Source organism: Cygnus olor, chromosome 1, assembly GCF_009769625.2.
Source record: "Cygnus olor isolate bCygOlo1 chromosome 1, bCygOlo1.pri.v2, whole genome shotgun sequence".
NCBI lineage: Eukaryota > Metazoa > Chordata > Aves > Anseriformes > Anatidae > Cygnus > Cygnus olor.
In genome coordinates, this window is record NC_049169.1 from 32,702,094 (window position 1) to 32,721,400 (window position 19,307).

At 37.3% G+C, this 19,307-nt stretch overlaps 1 protein-coding gene across 1 annotated transcript in view; it reads right to left on the reverse strand.

Moving 5' to 3' along the window:
• Nucleotides 1-19,307, reverse strand: part of NELL2 (neural EGFL like 2) — a 148,290-nt gene that overhangs the window by 46,742 nt on the left and 82,241 nt on the right. The window contains exon 13 of the mRNA XM_040551661.1: nt 16,363-16,488. Coding sequence (XP_040407595.1) covers nt 16,363-16,488 — 126 coding nt within the window. The remainder of the gene's footprint in view (nt 1-16,362; nt 16,489-19,307) is intronic.

The window sequence follows — 19,307 nt, forward strand, 5'->3', positions numbered from 1 at the left end:
TGAAAGGGTTAGCTAAACTATACTGTGTTGCTGAATTTGTTTTGCACACTCCTGTGACTGTGTGAATAATTTATTATATATTTAGCTACCCTGATATTCTAAAAAAAAAAAAAAAAAAAAAAGAGAGAGAGAAATACTGCATATCTACATGCAAATATAACTTCCAAAAATATGGGACATTCTAATCCTAGTAAACGCTAGTTTTTTTGAAAACATATTTTAAGACAAAATTCAATTTTACATATTATTTCACAACAGATTCATCTAGCAAAACTATTTCACATACCAAATCCTGCAAGAGGCATATATGTTTTGTTGTTTTTTTTATCCTCTCACTTGGACTTTAAGACTTCCTTCTTTACAGAATATTATGAAATTGTTCTTTGAATAAAATCTCTTTTCTTTAGTTTTTGGTTATTCCTGTTTTGGGTATTCCTCCTAGACTGAAGAAATGTTTTAACTCCCATAACAATAAATGCTGTAAGTCCAAACTCTGTAAGTCCAATAATATATTTTATGGCTTAAAGAAGGGTATACATTTCCCCCAGAATTTAACTTGAAAAGCCCAACACACAGCTTGAATGTTGACCAGTCCTTCCTTCCTGTGGTATCTGTTCATCACAAAATCAGTGCTAAGATCTCCTTGAACACAGGGAAGACAAAGATATTCTCAGTCCCAGCCACAATAGGTAAGCTGATGGCTAAAATACATATTTTCAGGCAGGACTACCATTACTTTCTCCATAGCACTTGAACAAATTGTTTAAACATTTTTAAACCCACTTATGTTTCTTCGACCTCAGAATGTGTATTATAATCATGATTTCCAGTTTCATGGAATGAGATATATTTTTGCAAAATACATTCTCATGGAGGGTTCTATTGTACAATTAATCAGTATTACTTCACATAGCATCCTATAAGTTTTTACACTTTTCAACCAGTCAGGCAGAGGAAATATATTGAAGAATATTTAGTATGACAGCTAAAGTAAAGTAAGCTTTAATTTATTTCCAGTTTCCTCCATGTCTGCCATTTTCTGTATTCTTCCTTGAACAGAAAATTTTAAGGGAAGGATTTTCTAAAGCACTTAGCATAGGCCTGTTTCCCCTAAAGGAAAATCTGTAACTCCCACTGATTTCAATGGTAGGACTGTAATGCAAATGCAGAGTAACTGAAAATCCCACTTTAAGAGATTTCAGTCTAGACATAAGGTCTGTGACCTTGTCAGAGACTTCTTTTTTGCCTTAATTCAAACTGATCTCTTAATATATTGTCTCTTATCATTGACATTCAAAATAAGGTTTCTATGTTTTAAAAGATATTTCATCATCTAGATTTTCTCCATTTATTTATTTATTTAGATCTAGTGAGATGTGTTATTTGTTCCTAGGTAGTGTTTTTTTAAATTCCAACTTGTATTGTGCACTAAAACTCCCAGGTACTTATGATAAACTGATGCTTTCAAAATCTTCTGTTATATTGTCAAAAGTGACAATGATAGCGAATTCTGCATCTACAGGAGTGCTCCCTATTTTATTGCTAGAAGAACAGCCAGACTGGAGCTGTAAATATCCTACTCAGCCAAGTGAAAAATGTTTATTTTACTTCTTCTCCTAATGCCAACCCTTTTAATTTACTGTTTCCTTACTAAAAGTAAAGAATGTTATACAAGTCTGCCACAAGCAACAGATACTTGTATTGGATACTTGGCCTCCATCCTATACATATTTCTGCTATACAAAGAAAGCGGGAAGTAGCTCTCAAACTGCTGCTGAAACTCATAGCTTGCTACCTCTTCTTAGATTACTCTGGTTAACAATCCATCTAGACAGTCAGAGGGCTCCACAAAAACACCTCTGAACAAAACAGGTTTTTTTCAGCATGGAGATAACAGAAGAAACGGGACAGAAGAAAGGTGTCTAAAACCAATCAAGTATTGTCCAAAGTTGGTCTGATAAACTAAAACTTTAGTACGAACTCTCTGGAGACATCTGATGTTTCTTTTCTACTCTTTTTGGGACATCACCATCACCAGAATTTGTCAACTGATTTTCCAGGGGGCTCCTAGGTAAATTACAGTTACAATATAGCTATTATCGTGGACAGCGCTCGTGAGGTGAAGAAAATGGAACACACTACAGTGGTGGATGAATTGCTGCTGTTGCTTTGCTCCTGATCTTTTTTTTTTTTTTTCCCTCGGGAATCTGGAGCAACTTATCTAACCATAAATATTAGGGAAAAAAACTTTTTTTTTTCCTGTCCTTTTATACAGTAGAGAGATTTCTTAATGCATGAGATACTTCACCTTATTTCCCTGGAGGTACTGTGGCACAAGCACTCGGATGACTCACTGGATGTCAAGCAGGACAGTGCTATTTTTGATAAGATAACTGTAGTGTTTGTGGCTCTCAATGGGGAGAGTAGACCTTCCTTCAGTGTTGCTCACCTAATTGAGGAAAGGGTTCTCTACTTGAAAACAGGGAAAAAAATGTGCTGTAACAGTGGTAAAGCAGAATGATACTGATGCTTTGCTCTCAAGTCAGCCTTGACACTGTCTCTAGTGACGCTCCTGATTTTCCCTAAGGCAGATCCTTCTTGGTAGTTTACAGAGGTACACCAAAACAGCATAACAAATGCATCATCACAACCACTGCACCTAAGTTGCTTTCCCTGGAAACAAATTGGTTGCTAGTGCCAACCAGCCTTACAAATCATTATTTCTGTATTTTTTTATATATTGATAAATATTGCATAGGCACATGTTAACAAAATTTATGTATCTGAAAAATTCTGCCATCAAATTTGCTATCATATTTAAGAACACCATTAATTGCTCTAATAAGCAGAAACAAGATGACAATAAATCTTCATTGCTGTTTAGGTCTAAAGTATCCAAAATATAAATTAAGAATCAAACCACAGAGTTAAGGAAAAAAGCAAGCCTTGACATGATATTCCATTTTCCTAATACTGCAGTCATCCCAGGATGAACTCACCTTTGTCATCCTACCTCCTTTACATATTTCCCATTTGAACAAGTTAGAATTAAAGTTGAGATTCTGTGAGCAACTTCAGAAGACTTCAAACTAATGTGAAACCCACTCCCTGAAAGGTGCACTAAGCTAATAGTACACCTTGGCTACTCATAACAGACTGGAATATATGTGCAGAAAAAAATCAACCACATTCTCTACTTACTTCCCAAACATTAAAATAACGTATACAGAAGTTAAGTTGAATTTTACATTTCCACCTTCAAAGAACTAGGAACAAAGTACTCAACTGTTCTTACCAAGCATGTATACACTCCAAACTTATGCAAAACACCAAAAAATATTTAAAAGGTATTATTCTTGATGGACATCGCACCCTTTCAGAAATCAGTCCTCTTCTGAAAAGAACTGACCATTTTATGCCCACTCTGAAAAGTGTGAAACCTTCATCTTTTTTTTTTTTTTTTTTTTATGCACCAACACTGAAAGATTCAATAGTTTTCCAAACCCTGAACATCAAAGTTAACACTGTGTGACAGCTGATGTGTTCCAAAGTCATCATATTCAGTGGTCTGTAACAGGCTAAATGACACAATTACTTGCTGTAATTACCATTGCTGACAATATATTTTCCCTGATGATTGGTCTATGTGACTCAGAGCTGCTTATCTTTGTCAGTCCAGTCCAAATCTCCATTTCCATGTGACTTGGACATTAACTTAGTAGGTATTTACAAATTAGTTCCAATATCTGCCAAGACAGATATTTGGGATACTATAAATTCATCATTTATTGCACGGTTAGGCAGCCCACCACTTTAACATCATTTTGCATTTGAAAATAAGCATGCATAATGAAATATTGTTTCCCATTTAAATCAAGTGGTCATTTCTTTTATTAATATGTTGGAAGGGAAACATGCTGAAACAAGTAAACAAAACAAAGGAATAAAATGCCAATAAGTACATTGAGATTTTCACAAAACTCTCATTCCGAAAGCAAAACATGAGTTTAAATTAAAAAAAAAAAAAAAAAAAGGATAAAATATTAAGATACTTAATTCTCATTGCCTTCCCACCTTCCCATCATGATTTTAAGGAATACCTGCAGAAGACATTGGCGACTTTTTACTTAAAGCACTGTGAGTTACAGGCTTATCAAACTAGCTGACTGCAAGTGTTTCCCTGGAATACCGTACACTTTGAAAATATAAAATAGATACAATTCCCTCTTTTGTTTTTCCGAAGTATATTATGATGATGTGTAAAAGTAATGGCATACAAGGACAGCAGGAAACAGAAGCAGGCTTTTTAAGATGGTTTGGAAGTTTGTCAGAAAAAAAAAAAAATCTACTCCTACAAAAACTCCTACAAAATCTCCAGGTTGGACAGATTCCTATTTTATCACTAAGCTTGTTGACAGAGCTCTCATTTCTCAAGAGAGACATCACGATTTTCAATTTTTTTTACTGATTTGATGGGGGATGGCAACAATTTTTGCACATCCAACTATATAAATTGTATAGGGCACTGACTTCAGGAAAGTCAGTTGACATTTCTGAAATAATTTCTGGTTTAAGTTTTCTAGTTCAAATTTAAAGATGCCTCAAAACCACTAGTATTAAAAAAAAAAAAAAAAGCATGATAAGAAAGAACAGTTCTGTATATTGAGAATGCCCTCTGAAATAATATCAAGAACCTTTTAGAGATGCATTATTTTAAAAACAGTGCCTCACAATATAGATCTACATTAACAAAAGTGAAATTTCACCCAAGAACCTTAGTATTATGTTGCACAGGAGCACAGCATAAACAGTGATGCTTCCTTTTGTATTAACATGGCTTTTCAAATTAATTGTAATGATTTGGCCAGTCTTCTTCAGGGCAGTGCCAGAGCAAAACCCTGAGGATGGGTCCCAATGTATTTTCTTAGTAGGTAGTATTTGTTCCTTCTTGTTGGCCTACTCTTTCTGAGTGCTGTGGAGAGGTCCTGCCATCACCTCTCTTCTCTGCTCATTTGGGTGGACTGGCAAACACAGAGCAAATTCTGGAACTGAAACAAGCTTAGACAGAAAAAGAAGAGCAGAAAAAGCACCAATTTAGCTTTCATGGTACGCCTTCATGCAGGAACAGCCACCGTCTGGCTGCAAATTTCTGTGTGCACCAAAAGTAATATGCAGAACTAAAAATATAAGTCTTTCTTTGGGATTACACAGAAGAACACTGACACCAGATGAGTCAGTGAAGTGAATAAACCCAACATGTTTACTTTGTGCACCAAGACATTTCAGGGATGATTTCAGCATAATTCTGATTGCAAAGAAGGACTAGCAAGTACACAGCTCGTGCTGTGGTTGAGAAGTTTGTACCACGTAGGCTTCTACTCAAGCCCATAGCTGAGAGAACCAGAAAGGCTACTTCTGAATTCTTTTGGCTGTAGCAGTGAACTTCTAATTTGAAGAAGTTTGATGCAGCAAAGTAGATCTGTTCTTTTAAGTCAAAAATCATGAGTCCAAGAGACTGATAAAAGTGAGTATCATTGATAAAAAACTATCCCAGTGACAAACCTAAGCAGGATTTGTAATAGATGATGACAAATACTAAGTCACAGTGACTTTCAGTGTTGACTGATAGTATAAAGCATGAGTTAAGGAAATGGTTTGCCATTTAGCATACAGTGGACTGATCTTTGAAAGATTTCATGAAATAATATAGGACACATAAGTTGGAGTTGCTGACTACTGGACATGCCATTTAGCATGCAGTGGAAATTAAATTATAAAGAATTAAAAGTTTCCATGCTCACAGGTTATCTGAACAGAAATAATTCAGGGATTCCTTCCTCTCCACATAGGAAGCTTCCATATTCAATCAAAAGAAAAAAACTTTCAGATACAATATTAAAAATTAAAAAATGTCATGTCTCCTTTTATAAGTCTTGACAGACAATTACCCCCCTGCCTTTTCTAACAACTGTGTTACCTTAAGATCAGAAATACTTTTCAACAATAGAAAGCCAACAGACCAACAGGTCTGGCAGTAGTCATATACTGCCAGATATGTCTAATACCCTCAAAATGTGGGGTAATTTATATCATGGCCACAGTGTCTTTGACTTTTATTGTGAATTTGTAGAAAAATGCTGACATCAATATAGCATGACCACATAACCTTAAATAACTCTGCTGTTCCTTTTTAAAAGCTGTCTTGCTTCATACAGGAGCTTCCATCTCTGACTGACTTTGGCCAGAGTTCCTCTGAGAACAGGCTAAGCTCTCCCAGCGTGAGATGATCACCACCTGGCTCAGACATGATAGATATGAGCTATCCAACTTCCTTGACTTATGGCTCACTCAACAAGACAGCAGCAGATTCCCATCTCCTGAGACAGAAAGATCTTTGCAACTTCAAAGAAACTATCCTCAAGGCTACCTACCATGTTCCCTTATCTTTGCAGTCTATCTTTCACAGCCTGTGATCATCCATAGAAAGATGGATAATTTTTGTAAAAGAATTAATCATCCAATACTGAAAATCACACATTCATGTGTTTGTCAAGTGAATACATTTGCTTTTTATTAACCCACACTGTATTCTACCAAAGACCCTTTAAAATGTGTTGGGTTTTGATCAGTGAAGAAATCAATCCTGCTGTAATTGCACAGCCATATTAACAGTTGTTATGAACTGGATCAGTAACCAAGGAGGAAATGGGACTCTCCTCTTAAAAAAAAAAAAACAAGCAACAACAACAACAAAAAACTTCTTTAAAAAAAAAGTCTGGTTCCAGATTAAAACAGCCTCTAAACTAAGTTGTCAACGATAACTTGATCCAACCCAAATAAAGCATAAGTGAGTTCCTTTGTATATGATACAGCAGATACATAAAAATTACTTGTGTTGTTATCCAAGTAATGCAGTAGCATAGCAACAAGCTCTGTCTGAATGATCATTCCTCTATTAGCTTTGTGAGTTATCTTACAGCTAGAAAGCAGATGTTGTACAACACAGGAGAGAATTTATCCTGAAAGAGAATTGAGAGGCTGAGGATTGTAGGCTGACATCTTATAAAGCAGCATGTAAACTGTGCCAAGTAAAGGAAATCAGAATCAAATGGGTTTTGAGTTGGAACTGCCTTGTGCTTACAAACTAACTGCCAGGGTGTTTATTACTAACAGCAACCATGACAGTATAGCTAGACACCATCACTGCAGTGGGTTTTGGATTACCCTGTTTGATAATGGATGTTTGTTCATACGTCTTTTATTCATACAATTGGGAGATAGGTGTGTGTGGTGGGAGAATCACCAAAATTAGAGATAGGAGAGACAGATGGTTCATCTTGCCCACATCATTATAAATCCAGAGCTCCTAATCACATTTTCTCTGGTGGTTTGCTGACTAAAACGTTTCCTTACTCAAGCCACTGAATGTCACTACACTGATGCTATAACAAGCCCCTGTCAGTATTATTGCTCTATCCCTTGCATTGTACTGTAAGATTATTCTTAGCCTTGACTTAAGTAGAGTCAACGAGCTCAGCTGTAGTGCTGGAGAACTTGAGGAAAACTTGAAATATTGCTTTTCTTATCAAAATGAGTCAAGGGAAAAAACAGGAAGAAATTAGCTTTTAATTTCATAATGCCTTATATTACTATATTTTCAAATAAAAAAGCTGATATGCCATATTACTAATCTGAGGTCACAGATTTTTTCTGAAGCTTCTTTGCAGCAGTGAAAGGTGAAGTGTACACAGCAGTGCTGAATAAAGTTGCATCTTGTAGCCGTATTTAGTCGCTTATTAAAATGTGGCCTCATTTACCAATGTAATAAGCACTATCAGCTCTCATTATCTCTGCGATGACTTGTGGATGCTCTTGTGTGTCTGAAAAAGTAGGTCAATTTTATACTGTTAATTAACAAGAGATGAGTGTGCAGCTTTAAACACAGAAGCTGGATGACTTAATTCAAGTCTGGATTACATCAGTCTTATAGTTGCATTCATACCAGGAAATTATACCAATCTTAGAAGAAGGGGTTGCAGGTGTTAAAACATAGCCCACATTCCTCATACGTAAACTAGATTTTATTTTTCATTGTAACTAAGGAGAGGCATTCCTTTCAGCCTCCCAGAACTGATTTGTGGTTACGGAAATGTACAGCTAGAACAAAAATAACTAAAAATACATCATATTGTAAAATACCCACGCTTCACAACTAACTGGAGTCTATCTCCTACCAACACGTACTGTTACAAATCCATTTCCAGCCACACAACAGAATCCTTTATGGACATTTTCCTGAATATCTGGAAGAAAAGTTTTGGCAGTCCAACAAAACATTTTCTCAAGTATCCCTGCATCACTTCTGCTGTACAATACAGGAAAAGGTGTGATTTCTCTTCCTGTTGATGTCCCAAGCAATTGATGGAGGCAGATGCAAGTTTATGAGCTTCAGTTTCTAGATTCCAAGAGGAATCTTTCATCTGAAGTGTGTCAGAGTACCAAAGTAAAAAAATAAATAAATAAAAATAGCATGTGACTGTATTTCCCCCTCAGAACAAGCTGTATCTTGCAAGAAGCAGAAACTGAGCAGCCAGCCAAACCTCTAATAATTTAGGAATCTGAATGATAAACAATGTTTGACCTGAGTTATTTCAACCAAATCACAGGCCCCTGTTGGTTTTAACAGAGGGAGCATCTGCACTCAAGTGATAATGATGGGCACGATTAGCATTGTAAAGACCCTGTCTCCATTTTCTCATAAGCATTTTCAGAAGACTTACATTGTAAACAAAACATTAATGCAAAAAAGGAGGCAAGACACAACCTTTGTCTGTATATTATACCAAAAAAACAGTCTTGTTTATTTCCTGCCTGAAAGGATATTGAAAACTGGGCATTTGCACATATAAAGCACATTTTATATGAGAAGTACAAAACTAATACAGAGACTTCAAAAGAAGGGCAGAAGAGAAGCCTCTAAAGGTAACTCCCATTTCTGCTGAGGACTATAACTATATCTTTAATACTTTGTGTTCAGAAGCTGTGGAAGAAGTTTGGCAGTTCTAAAAGAAAACATCTCCCACTTGCGGGAGAGCATCGTTAGCTTGGCATCTCCTGACCCAGAGCATGGAGACAGGAGAATTCCTGAGACGTTTCTTGAAAAAACTCTTTGACACACACATACACACGCTCAAAAACCCCACCATGTATCACTGCCTAGCAAAATACCAAACCAACAGGTATCTTTGCTAAGTGGGGACATCACCAGAGCTGCTGTGTAACCTGCAGAAAATCTCTCCCTCTCCAAAGCTGGCAGCGTCAGTCTCTGGTAGCAGTAAGGACTATGTCTCTTTACCAACCTTACTAATGAAACACAACCATGCGTCAAAAATGTTCATAGTGATATAAAATATTAACTTCCCTACAGCTTCAAAAGACTATCCACTGGCATTGACTGTAAGCCAGGCAAATAAGCTGGTTTTTATAAGACACAGCTATCTACAAAAATGGATCCAAACAGGAGGGCTTAGGGGAAGGCATAGGTTTTATTATTGCAGGCAAAGCAAGTATAAAATAAATCACAATGGTGTGGCCAGTCAGAAAACTGGAGTGATGAAACGGTAACGGCTGCATGGGGAAAAATAGCACAGAGACAGGTGAGATAGTATTAGATGCATGAGCACTGAGCAGGCTAAATGCGACAGTCCCTTGTCGATAAATTATGACCCGGTGTCTTTGCTTCAAAGACATCCCACAATATCATTGAAGAGCAGAGTACCTGGGTGAGATGTAACAACTAATGTGGAAAAATGATGCACAGTGGTGCAGGCCCTTCCCCCCCACTTTCCCCTTCATTATTGACACCCCTCAAGTAATCATTTGTTAGCGTTATTGTTACCAGAATTCCTACTTTTTGCACATGCAACATCATTATGCAGCTAAATGTGTAGCTTTCTCCTTAAATCTTTCCCATATGTCAAGTCAATCTCCTCAGACCCTTAAATATTTTAATGCTGTTCTTGGAATTTCTTCCAATTTGCAACAGATTTGTGCTGCCAGTATTCCTAAGAATTAACATTTCAGGTGTCACTCAACTTGCTACCACCATGCTTCCTGTCAATTTATGCAATTATTAAATTTCATTTTACTGAGAGAGGCTACTATGAAAAAAAAAAATTAATGCTGCTGAATGCATTGACAACACTTTGAGAAAAATAGTAGAAAAATCTCTGAGAGACATAAATGACTTAAATATGCCAGAGGGGGAGGTTCAGCTAGCAAGGTCCAGCTGGATACAACCCAGTTAAAGTCCAGTAAGTCCAATACATGTCCATTGCTTCTAGTAAACCCTCTGACGTTTATCACCTTACCTAGACCACACGAACAGAGATATTTATTGAAGATACAGTTTTATGATCTTCATGTCTCTGGCCTGAAATCCACAGGGAGCCCTAATGCCTCCCTCACTGGTAGCTCTAAGCTGAAGGCACAGGACAGTCCTCGAGGGGCTTCTCTTGGAGGGCAGCCCCCAGCTGCACCCCTTCCACTGGAGTTGCTTTCCCTTTTCATGCTGGCTGGAAAGTGGAGGGAGAAAAAATGAGTAGGTGGCCCATGCAACTGAACAGAAATGGGGCCTTAAAAATTGTCTTGGGCTTGGAAAATCCCTTCTCTGGGCCATGGCATGCATCTTTCTCTGCCTCAATATGATCTAAGGAGGATGCTGCATTAAATCCCACAGAGTGTTCTTTCTTCTGCTCCATTTTGATGTGTTATTTAGGGGGAGTGGTCCCAAGACACTTTAGTTTCTTTAAGAAACTAAAGACCTCTCTTGGGACAAAATATGATTAACCATCCCCTGTGGACAGCATGAACTCCTCACTCTTAGAAACAAGGTGTGAAAAAGAGAGAGCTTTCATCTCTCATTTCCTAACTTCTCCCTATTCTATTAATAAATAAATAAATAAATACATAAGTGCAAGGAAGGTTACATATTATGCTGCTCAGAGCACTGCTACCAGGTGCAGATTATACTGCAATGTGAAACACTGCTGGTGGCAATGGCTGCATCCTTATTTCTAGAAGGAAAACTTTCTTTTTTCCAGCCAAGAAAACAGCCTGTCACTTTTTTTAGTCCCAGACAGAGTAAGGATGTAAGTATTACTATTCCAGAAAAATATGAAAGTATTTAGATTTAATCATCTACAACAGTGATGGTGCCACATACTGCTATACATACAAAGCTATCCCAGCAGAGAGTCATGCCATTTTCTGCCTGCCTTTCCCCAGTGCAACACCATAACACTACAGTTCCTGTGAAGCAAAGTGGATGGGGAATGAGGCAATATGAAAGTAAGGAAAGCATGGTAGCCTGGGGCATATTTTTATGCCTTTAATTTGCAGTTTGTGCACCCATTTGGCATATGGGTGCAGCTTAGGACTCATCTCCCCTTCTCATAGCTATGATTGATTTCTGACCATAAAATCAGTCATGAACAACAGATTTCTGTGTAAATATGGTTGTGACTAACTCAATCTAACCCTGCAAAATTTGCTTCCAAGATGAATACAAATAACAAAATCTGAAATTGATGTCTTCATTACATCCTTTGTTGTGAAAATCAAAATGTAATTCAGATCTATTGTAAAACTTGCAATAAACATGCCATGAAGAAAGAGACTAGAGCTGCTTTGGAAATAGCTATTTGCTGTCTAAATCAGTCTTTTGTGCAGAGTTCTGTCAGAGGTAGATAGTGCAGATTTCTTTTCAAATGTCTCATGCAGGAGAAAAATCCTTAAATGCCACTGATTTTATGTCTCTCTTCTATTTTGATCAATGACTGGCAAATTACATATGTGCATGTGTGTATCAGAATGAAACAATAAGACACTATGTTAATCTGCTAGCAAACTGCATGGGCATCATTCACATCATAACCTGCCTAATCAAGGTTCATCTATAATTTTTCAACATCTCCTTTCTGTGCTTCAGATATCCTGTGCAAACAATGACATATTAATGCCAAGCTGCAGAACATTTTCTTCCTACTTAGTAACGTTCCCAAGGATGTGCTAGCATATTTTTTGGTCCAGCTTGCAGCAAGTCAGCTATTTCATGCACAGCTACAGTTCCACAACTGGATTTGATTACACAGCATTACAAGGAACAGCGTGACCTGAAATATATTTCAAAATTTTAACATTTAGTAACACACAGAGCCAGATATCGTTTGTTTGCCCTATTCTTGTTATTCCTGAACTGGATTAAAAATCTGCCTCTTCTTCAGTTTCGTCAATTTTTCAGTCAAGAAGTTAAACCCAGAATTTCCAATAAGGCAAACAGATACTTGCAAAAAACTTCAAATTCTGTGGAAGACAAAAAATGTCTGAATGACTAAATTTAGTTGCACACATTGGCAAAAGCCGAAGTGTATCAGACCCTCTGTACATGAGCACTGTTACATTTGAACAGAATTGCATGCTGTCCAACCACACCAACTTCAGTCCTGGAGCATGGGCTCTTGGTAGTTTTTGTAGTATGCTTGCAGTAGCAAGGTGTCCCTAAGATACTCAGGATTGCCTTTGCAAACAAGAGATGTCTGTGAGGTATCTGCTTTATGGTTCTCACAAGTAGCTGGCAACACACATCCTTATAATACCCTTCCACAGCAGTTGATAGCTGATGCTATCAAAGCTGATGCTTTCAGTTATCTCAAGGAAAAGAGGAAGGAGCAATGCAGAAGTTATATCCTACAATACCCACCTTCTGCATGAATTACATAAAACAGAGACTACCTGATGGTATGAAAATGAAGATATTTTGCATATTAGTGTTTGAATTTGTTTGGAAATACCATTCCTTTACAGACATCTTTCCCACTTTTTTGCCAGATGTAAACATCAGGCTTTTGTATCAACTATGGAATACATCAGTTATTTAGTGCAGCTTCTACAATAACCTGATTATTAGAATAAAAAATAAATATGGAAAACCTAGAAAAAATCTCTTAAGGATAGTGCACAGCCCAATTTTCACAGGTATGCGAATAGGGTGCTCTTCACAAAATGTTGCAAAATATCCCCTTAATTTGCAGACCTCTGTCTCTTTGGTCTATCATGATTGTTTTTCTCCTTACTGTTCTGATTTTCTGCCAGATAAAAAGGCTTGGTTTATGCCCTTAACTTCAAGAACTAGTTTCACCATGTCAAAAAAAATGAAGCTTAACCAAAATAATTACTAGCTGCAGTGAATGGGACATGAGCTCACGATGCACAGTGAGGTGTGCTGGACACAGACAAGGAGGTATCTGGATTCTCAAAGTGCAGAGGTTTCTACTAGCTGCTTTGTACAATCATGATAAGCAGATTAAATTGATGGACCTAAATAGAGCAAATGTGAGGTTGCCTGGAACACAGGTTGAGATCCATAACATTGGTTCTCTAAACAAAACCTATTTGGAAAATGCTTTTCTTTCTGAAGTCCTAAATGTCACTTGTTTAGTTGGATGATATTATGGCTCCACTTAAATTATAAATGAAAACAAACAAACAAGAGGAAAAAAAAAAAAAGTAAAGTATAATGAGTTTTTCTTTAAAGTATTTGCTTTAAAATACCACAATATGTTGCAAGAGAAAACACTGGTTATGAAAAGTCAGTTATACCCAAACATGACTGCCCAGACCAAAGTTTTTGTCTGTAGGACAACAAAATACTACCATTATGACCATAAGCTCCTTCACATTATTATTTTGCACTGATTTATTAACATGCAGTGTCCTGTAAATGCACTCAGTGTTTTTGTTATACAGAGCTTTTGCTGGTTCTCATAACACAGAAAGTGTCTTCAGGAAAGACAATTTTATGCAAACTAGTAGTTTAAGACTTTTACAGATTCCACGTCAAAGCCACAGCAGCATGCCTTCATTACTTTTGTTCACTTCACCTCGGATTTATATCTGGGCAAATGGATGCATATGAAAGTCTCATAAATCAGGAGCACTAATAGGTGGCAAAACCATTAAAGAGAAAAGAATATGCTGAGGGGTGGAAAAACTATAGCGATCTCATGTGCAAATACATACACTTGCCATTTGCTTTAATACAGTGCTGTAATGTAAATGCTCTCAGTGTCTTTCATATAGACTCAAACAAGCACAGAATACCATTTACTGATCAAGCCAAATGACTTTAAAAGTCTCCTGGTTTTCACTAACTTTTTTAAAACAATTGACCTTCCACTCTCTAGTCATTTGGTGGATATGCCATGCAAGTCTCACAACTCTACTTATATCACTAAGTGATCAACACCTCCACTGGAGGTGCTCGCCATAATTGTGGAACCAGAAGAAAACACATTTCTTTTGACATATAGACTTAACTATGTTAGGTTGCCATTAGTGGAAATTCTGCCACTCAGCAGTCATTGCATTCTCATGATTGCCTCTCAGTATCCAAAATCCACTCTAATGTAACTCCAGAAAAACTCCAGTTTCCACATCACAGCAAGTGGCATTGCTCAGACATACACAAAGTCACTGCACAACTTAAGCTTCATCTGGCTTAGAGAGCCTTAAGATTTGAAATTTTACAAAACTATTTCACCTACTACTTCACTTCCTTTTGCATTAGCTTTTCCCTGTACCGTCAGGGAAAAGGTGAAAGAGAAATCATTCATCTTGTCATCCATCAGGCTGATTCCAGTAGAAACTATTATTTACAAATGTGAAGCCAAACTACTTTTGGAATGGCAGATCTGTAATGGATTTCTAGCAAGTTTTACCAGTTGGATTGTCCAGAGTTTTCGGACTAGACTGAATTTCACAACAGCACATTTCAGCAACTAAGAGGAATGCAGCATGCAGAGCATTGAGAAAGACCTTTACCGTATTTATAGGTACCATATGCCCCTGTGAAGTTGTTTATGATGGTTCACCATTTGTCGAGTTCAATGAGAATGGCAAATTAGGGGAAAAAAAGTGGAAAAAATATCACGGTGATTTAGTTAAACTCAGTCCTAAAATAATCTCAATGTTTACACTCAGCAGGTAGTGAAACTCAATTGAGAGTGTGGAAAACATGAGAGAATGACCAGAAACACACTGGCTGCTTCAGGAAAGACTTGCTGCAAGCAGCCTATACCTTGGTCATTCAAGAACAGGGCTTACTGAGGTAAAAATAATGCTTACCGGTGTATGTAAGAGCAATGCCAAGTACAGGTAGCACTGTATGCACAAAAATAACACATATATGATTTCAAATCTATGTCCCTAAGTGCTGCGCATGCTTGGGCAAGCCAATTACACTAGATTATGAGGAAGCTGTTTCTGTGCCAAGCCACATCACTGATGCCAATAATGACAAGACAGAAAGGACTGTATTAAATAAAATAAAAAATGAATTTCACACTGCTGGCTCCATCATTCTGAATAGTCTCATACACTTATAGATGATGTTGGTGTTAGTTACAAAACATGAGCTCCAAGAAAGTTTTACTGAACAAATATAACCTTTTATAAAAAGAGATGATGCATTCCCCTGTGCACACAAAATAGCAGTACTATTTTGTTCACACACATTTTTCTTCACTGAGAGAACGTGCCACATCTTTGAATCATATTTGCTTTATCTGTCTAGTAGGAAAAAACATTCCTCCCAGGAACAATTGCAGTCAGACTGGTTCTGATACGGAAGACTATTTTAAATGTTCCATTTTCATTCCATAACCCTAAAGTACCTTGCAATAAAAGGAGACTAGAACAAGAGAAAGCCACTGTGAACCCAGCACTCCCACTGGAGCTTCCAGTGCCAGCAGAAGAGGAAGGGAGGATGCGGAGGTAAGACAGATGCTGTGGTCCAGCAACACAAAGCCGGCTGAGCCCTTGCCCTCTGAACACACGGCATTCAGTTGGGGAATCTCCCTGATGCCAGGGCATTCAAAACAAGGGAACACCCATATCTAATAGCAAATTTAACTCCATCAGAAGTTTGTAGAAGTGTCATTAGACTCCAAGTGGAGTTGTACTGGTATGCCACATGGAAACCGAGAACCCCATAGCACGGCTTTTGGTCTCTTGTTTTTCCCTTCAGTCTCCTCCCCTCACCTTTTCAGCATCCAAGCTCATGCAGACCTACGAGACAATCCATTCTGCTTTACAATTTCAGGCAAACAATGGAACTTATACAAGATCTGTAAAAATATAGCAGCTTTACTGCACTGTACCCTTCTAATTATTTTAGTGTTTATTCTGTTTAGGTTTCATGTAGACATTTTGTGAATCTAACAAAGATTAACCTTAGAAGAATCATATCAGTGCTCCTCAATGCTATTACCCTGTTATTTCCTTTCACAAATATACCTCTCTTACCTGTACAAGAATAATCATCAATGCGTATATATCCTGTTTTGCAGATGCACATAAAGGATCCTGGTGTATTTACGCACATGGTGTTCTCCCGACAGTAGTGCTGTCCTTCAGCACACTCATCAATATCTGTGAACAAGACAAAGAGGATGATGAGTCAAATTCAGACGTGTTCCTCAGAATACCTCCATACACCACTATCCACTTCTGGCAATACTGGATTAGACTAAACAGTTTCTTGAACAGCAATGCATTTTGGAAAGTTTTTGGCTTTCTCCTTTCAAACAACTGCTTGAAGTGTTCAAGCAACAGGAGCAGCATGAGCTTTCTGTGAGCAGCTGTTAGTGGAGTTACAAAGAAGATTACAGTGGCTTAGATCTTAAATCCTTTTGAAGTGCCTATGCTGTTATTCCTACTATTTAAAGAACAACAACAACAAAATAACCGGGGGACCAAACAGCAGACCAACTGCCTCAGTATTGCAATGTCATCCATCATTGTATCATTACAGTCACTGCAGTCACCAGTGTATGAGCACACTACTGCATGCATACCATATGCCTTTGATCTAACAGGTGCTGTTCTCTGGGAAGGAGCTGTAAAGAGCACAGTAAGTTCTGAAAAAACACCAGAGCTTATTCGAAGCATATGTCATAACCACAAAGCAGCCAATCAGTAACTTTTTTGTATATTTTTATATATAAATATATACGTGTGTGTGTGTGCGCATATATACATTACATTTTTTATATATAAATATATATGTGCGTGTGTGTGTCTGTGCATATATATATTCACAGATACACACACCGTATCTGAAAGGAACCTGAAAGATTCTGGTTTATATAAAGACCTGCTCTAAAAGAAAGAAAATTGTAACTTGATAAAATACTTGTTGGGGTGGAATACCTGCTGCAGTCTTAAGTCACAGAGCAAACTCCAGACATAAATCACTGTAGGCATGGACTTTAAAAACCGATTGGTTTTGGTACTCACTTTGGTTGCAAAATTAGGCCTGTTTCTTGTAGCAGGCTATATTTAAATGGTGAGACCAAGAAAGCACCACAAATAACAAAACAACTTCTGCACACTGTTAATATGTGATAAAGAAGAAAGGCTATATTAATTTGGAAGCGATTAGTAGCATGCTGTTCCCGAAATAGTAATGATAAAGACTGCATTACTGAGACGCTCTGTACATCTAGTATATATTGTCATGCAATGTGCCACTGAACCTTGCTAGAAAAGTATGTTACAAATCAAAGGAGTGGATTGTTGACTGTTTTTTTTTGTTGTTTTTTTTTTTCCCTGCTCATCAGTTTTGATTTGTTCCCTGTTTTCAATGTTTACAGCTTTCTGAGTTGAAAATAAAATCTCCAGATGGAGAACAGTGCTGTGTTCCAGAGTTTGATGATAGTTCAAAACAATAGATTAGATATATAAACTCAAATTGGGGTTGACTTCTTAAATGTCAACAATATTAACTCCTGTACTTTACTCCAGTTTAGATCATATGCCTGCCTCCCAGTTCTTCCTCCTCTTTCCAGCTTCTTTAAATTAATAGGTACTTTCCAACTCATTGACTGTTTTCCCCTTTATATTTCCACAAGAAAATTTCAGTACAAAATGATGTGATACATTGACTATTAGTGATTCTGCAGTCATTTTCCAGTTTGATTCAGTTTTGGAAAAAAAAAATCTATTTTCCCCCCAGTTTGTTAGAAACCAGTTTTTCTGCCCAGTGCAACTGTCCCAAGGATACTTCTGGAGAAGCTGGGGGCAGTAGGTTAAAAAACACTAAGTTGTCAACTGCAAATGATCAGTGGGGTGAGCACAGTCTATTTTTCACAAATTCTGTTTCCAAGAGTTTCACGGCTAATAAACTTCAGCTGTTTTCCTTCCCTTCCTTTCCCTGTAAGCTCTGCAGGCATGGAAGAATCGTACCTATATATATATATATATGGGTAATGCTTTGGAAAAGCACTTGTCATTTACATATACATACATAAATACAAAAATAAATGCATATTTACAGTGAGCGCAATGAGCGTATTAAGGCAATGTATTTTATGCAAATCATCAAAGAAAGCACAAAAAGAAAAAGAAAAAAGTGAGGGTATCACAAGACTACCACAGAAGCGGCTCTTTTGCACGGAAAGTGAGAAATGGCACAAAACCTCTTGAAGTACAGATGTTCTGCAGAAACACAAAACCAGGCAGCAGCTACAACATACGTCTTGGCTGCCCCTACAAAAGATGCAACTTGTGTCTTTCCTATCCTAGTTCCCAACTCCATATTAAATTAATGGTGTTGATTTATGTTTAAGTAATAACATCAGTCTTCGAGTAATTAGAGGCCTTATGTTCTTGGAGTCAACAGACTGCCTATGAGCCAGCTTTGGCACCCTCAGAAAATTCTACTTAAAGATCCAAAGCCTCAGAAACATTAAATAGGATTTTCTATGAACTATATTAATGATTGCTTTGGCAGGTAAAAAGCCACAGGAGACCAAAAATGCTAATGGTTCAAACCTTCTAATTTGGAAGTGTTGTAAATGAAAGCTTTCATTTTGCCAACATCACACATATTGAAGTTTTGCAAAATGTTTTATTTATAATTGCCTTTATTTCAAAACCTTGTTCATTCAGTTGTTACAACAACAACAAAATGATCAGATTAACTTTGGACTGAAGTGTTTGATTTGAACGAACTTGATTTCTTTCTCAAGCTGATTTTATAAGCTCACCAGAAAGCAAAACTCTTTCCCACCCAACTCACCAGAATGCCTATGCAGAATGCGAAGAAAATGTGATTATTACTTCTACTATTACGTTACTATTTTACATTGGCACCAAAAGACCCTAAGCAAGTGTTATCTCCATTGCTTCACATCAAGACACGTATCTGATAAATGTTGCTTTTACAAACCGTTTGCAACTTTAGCACT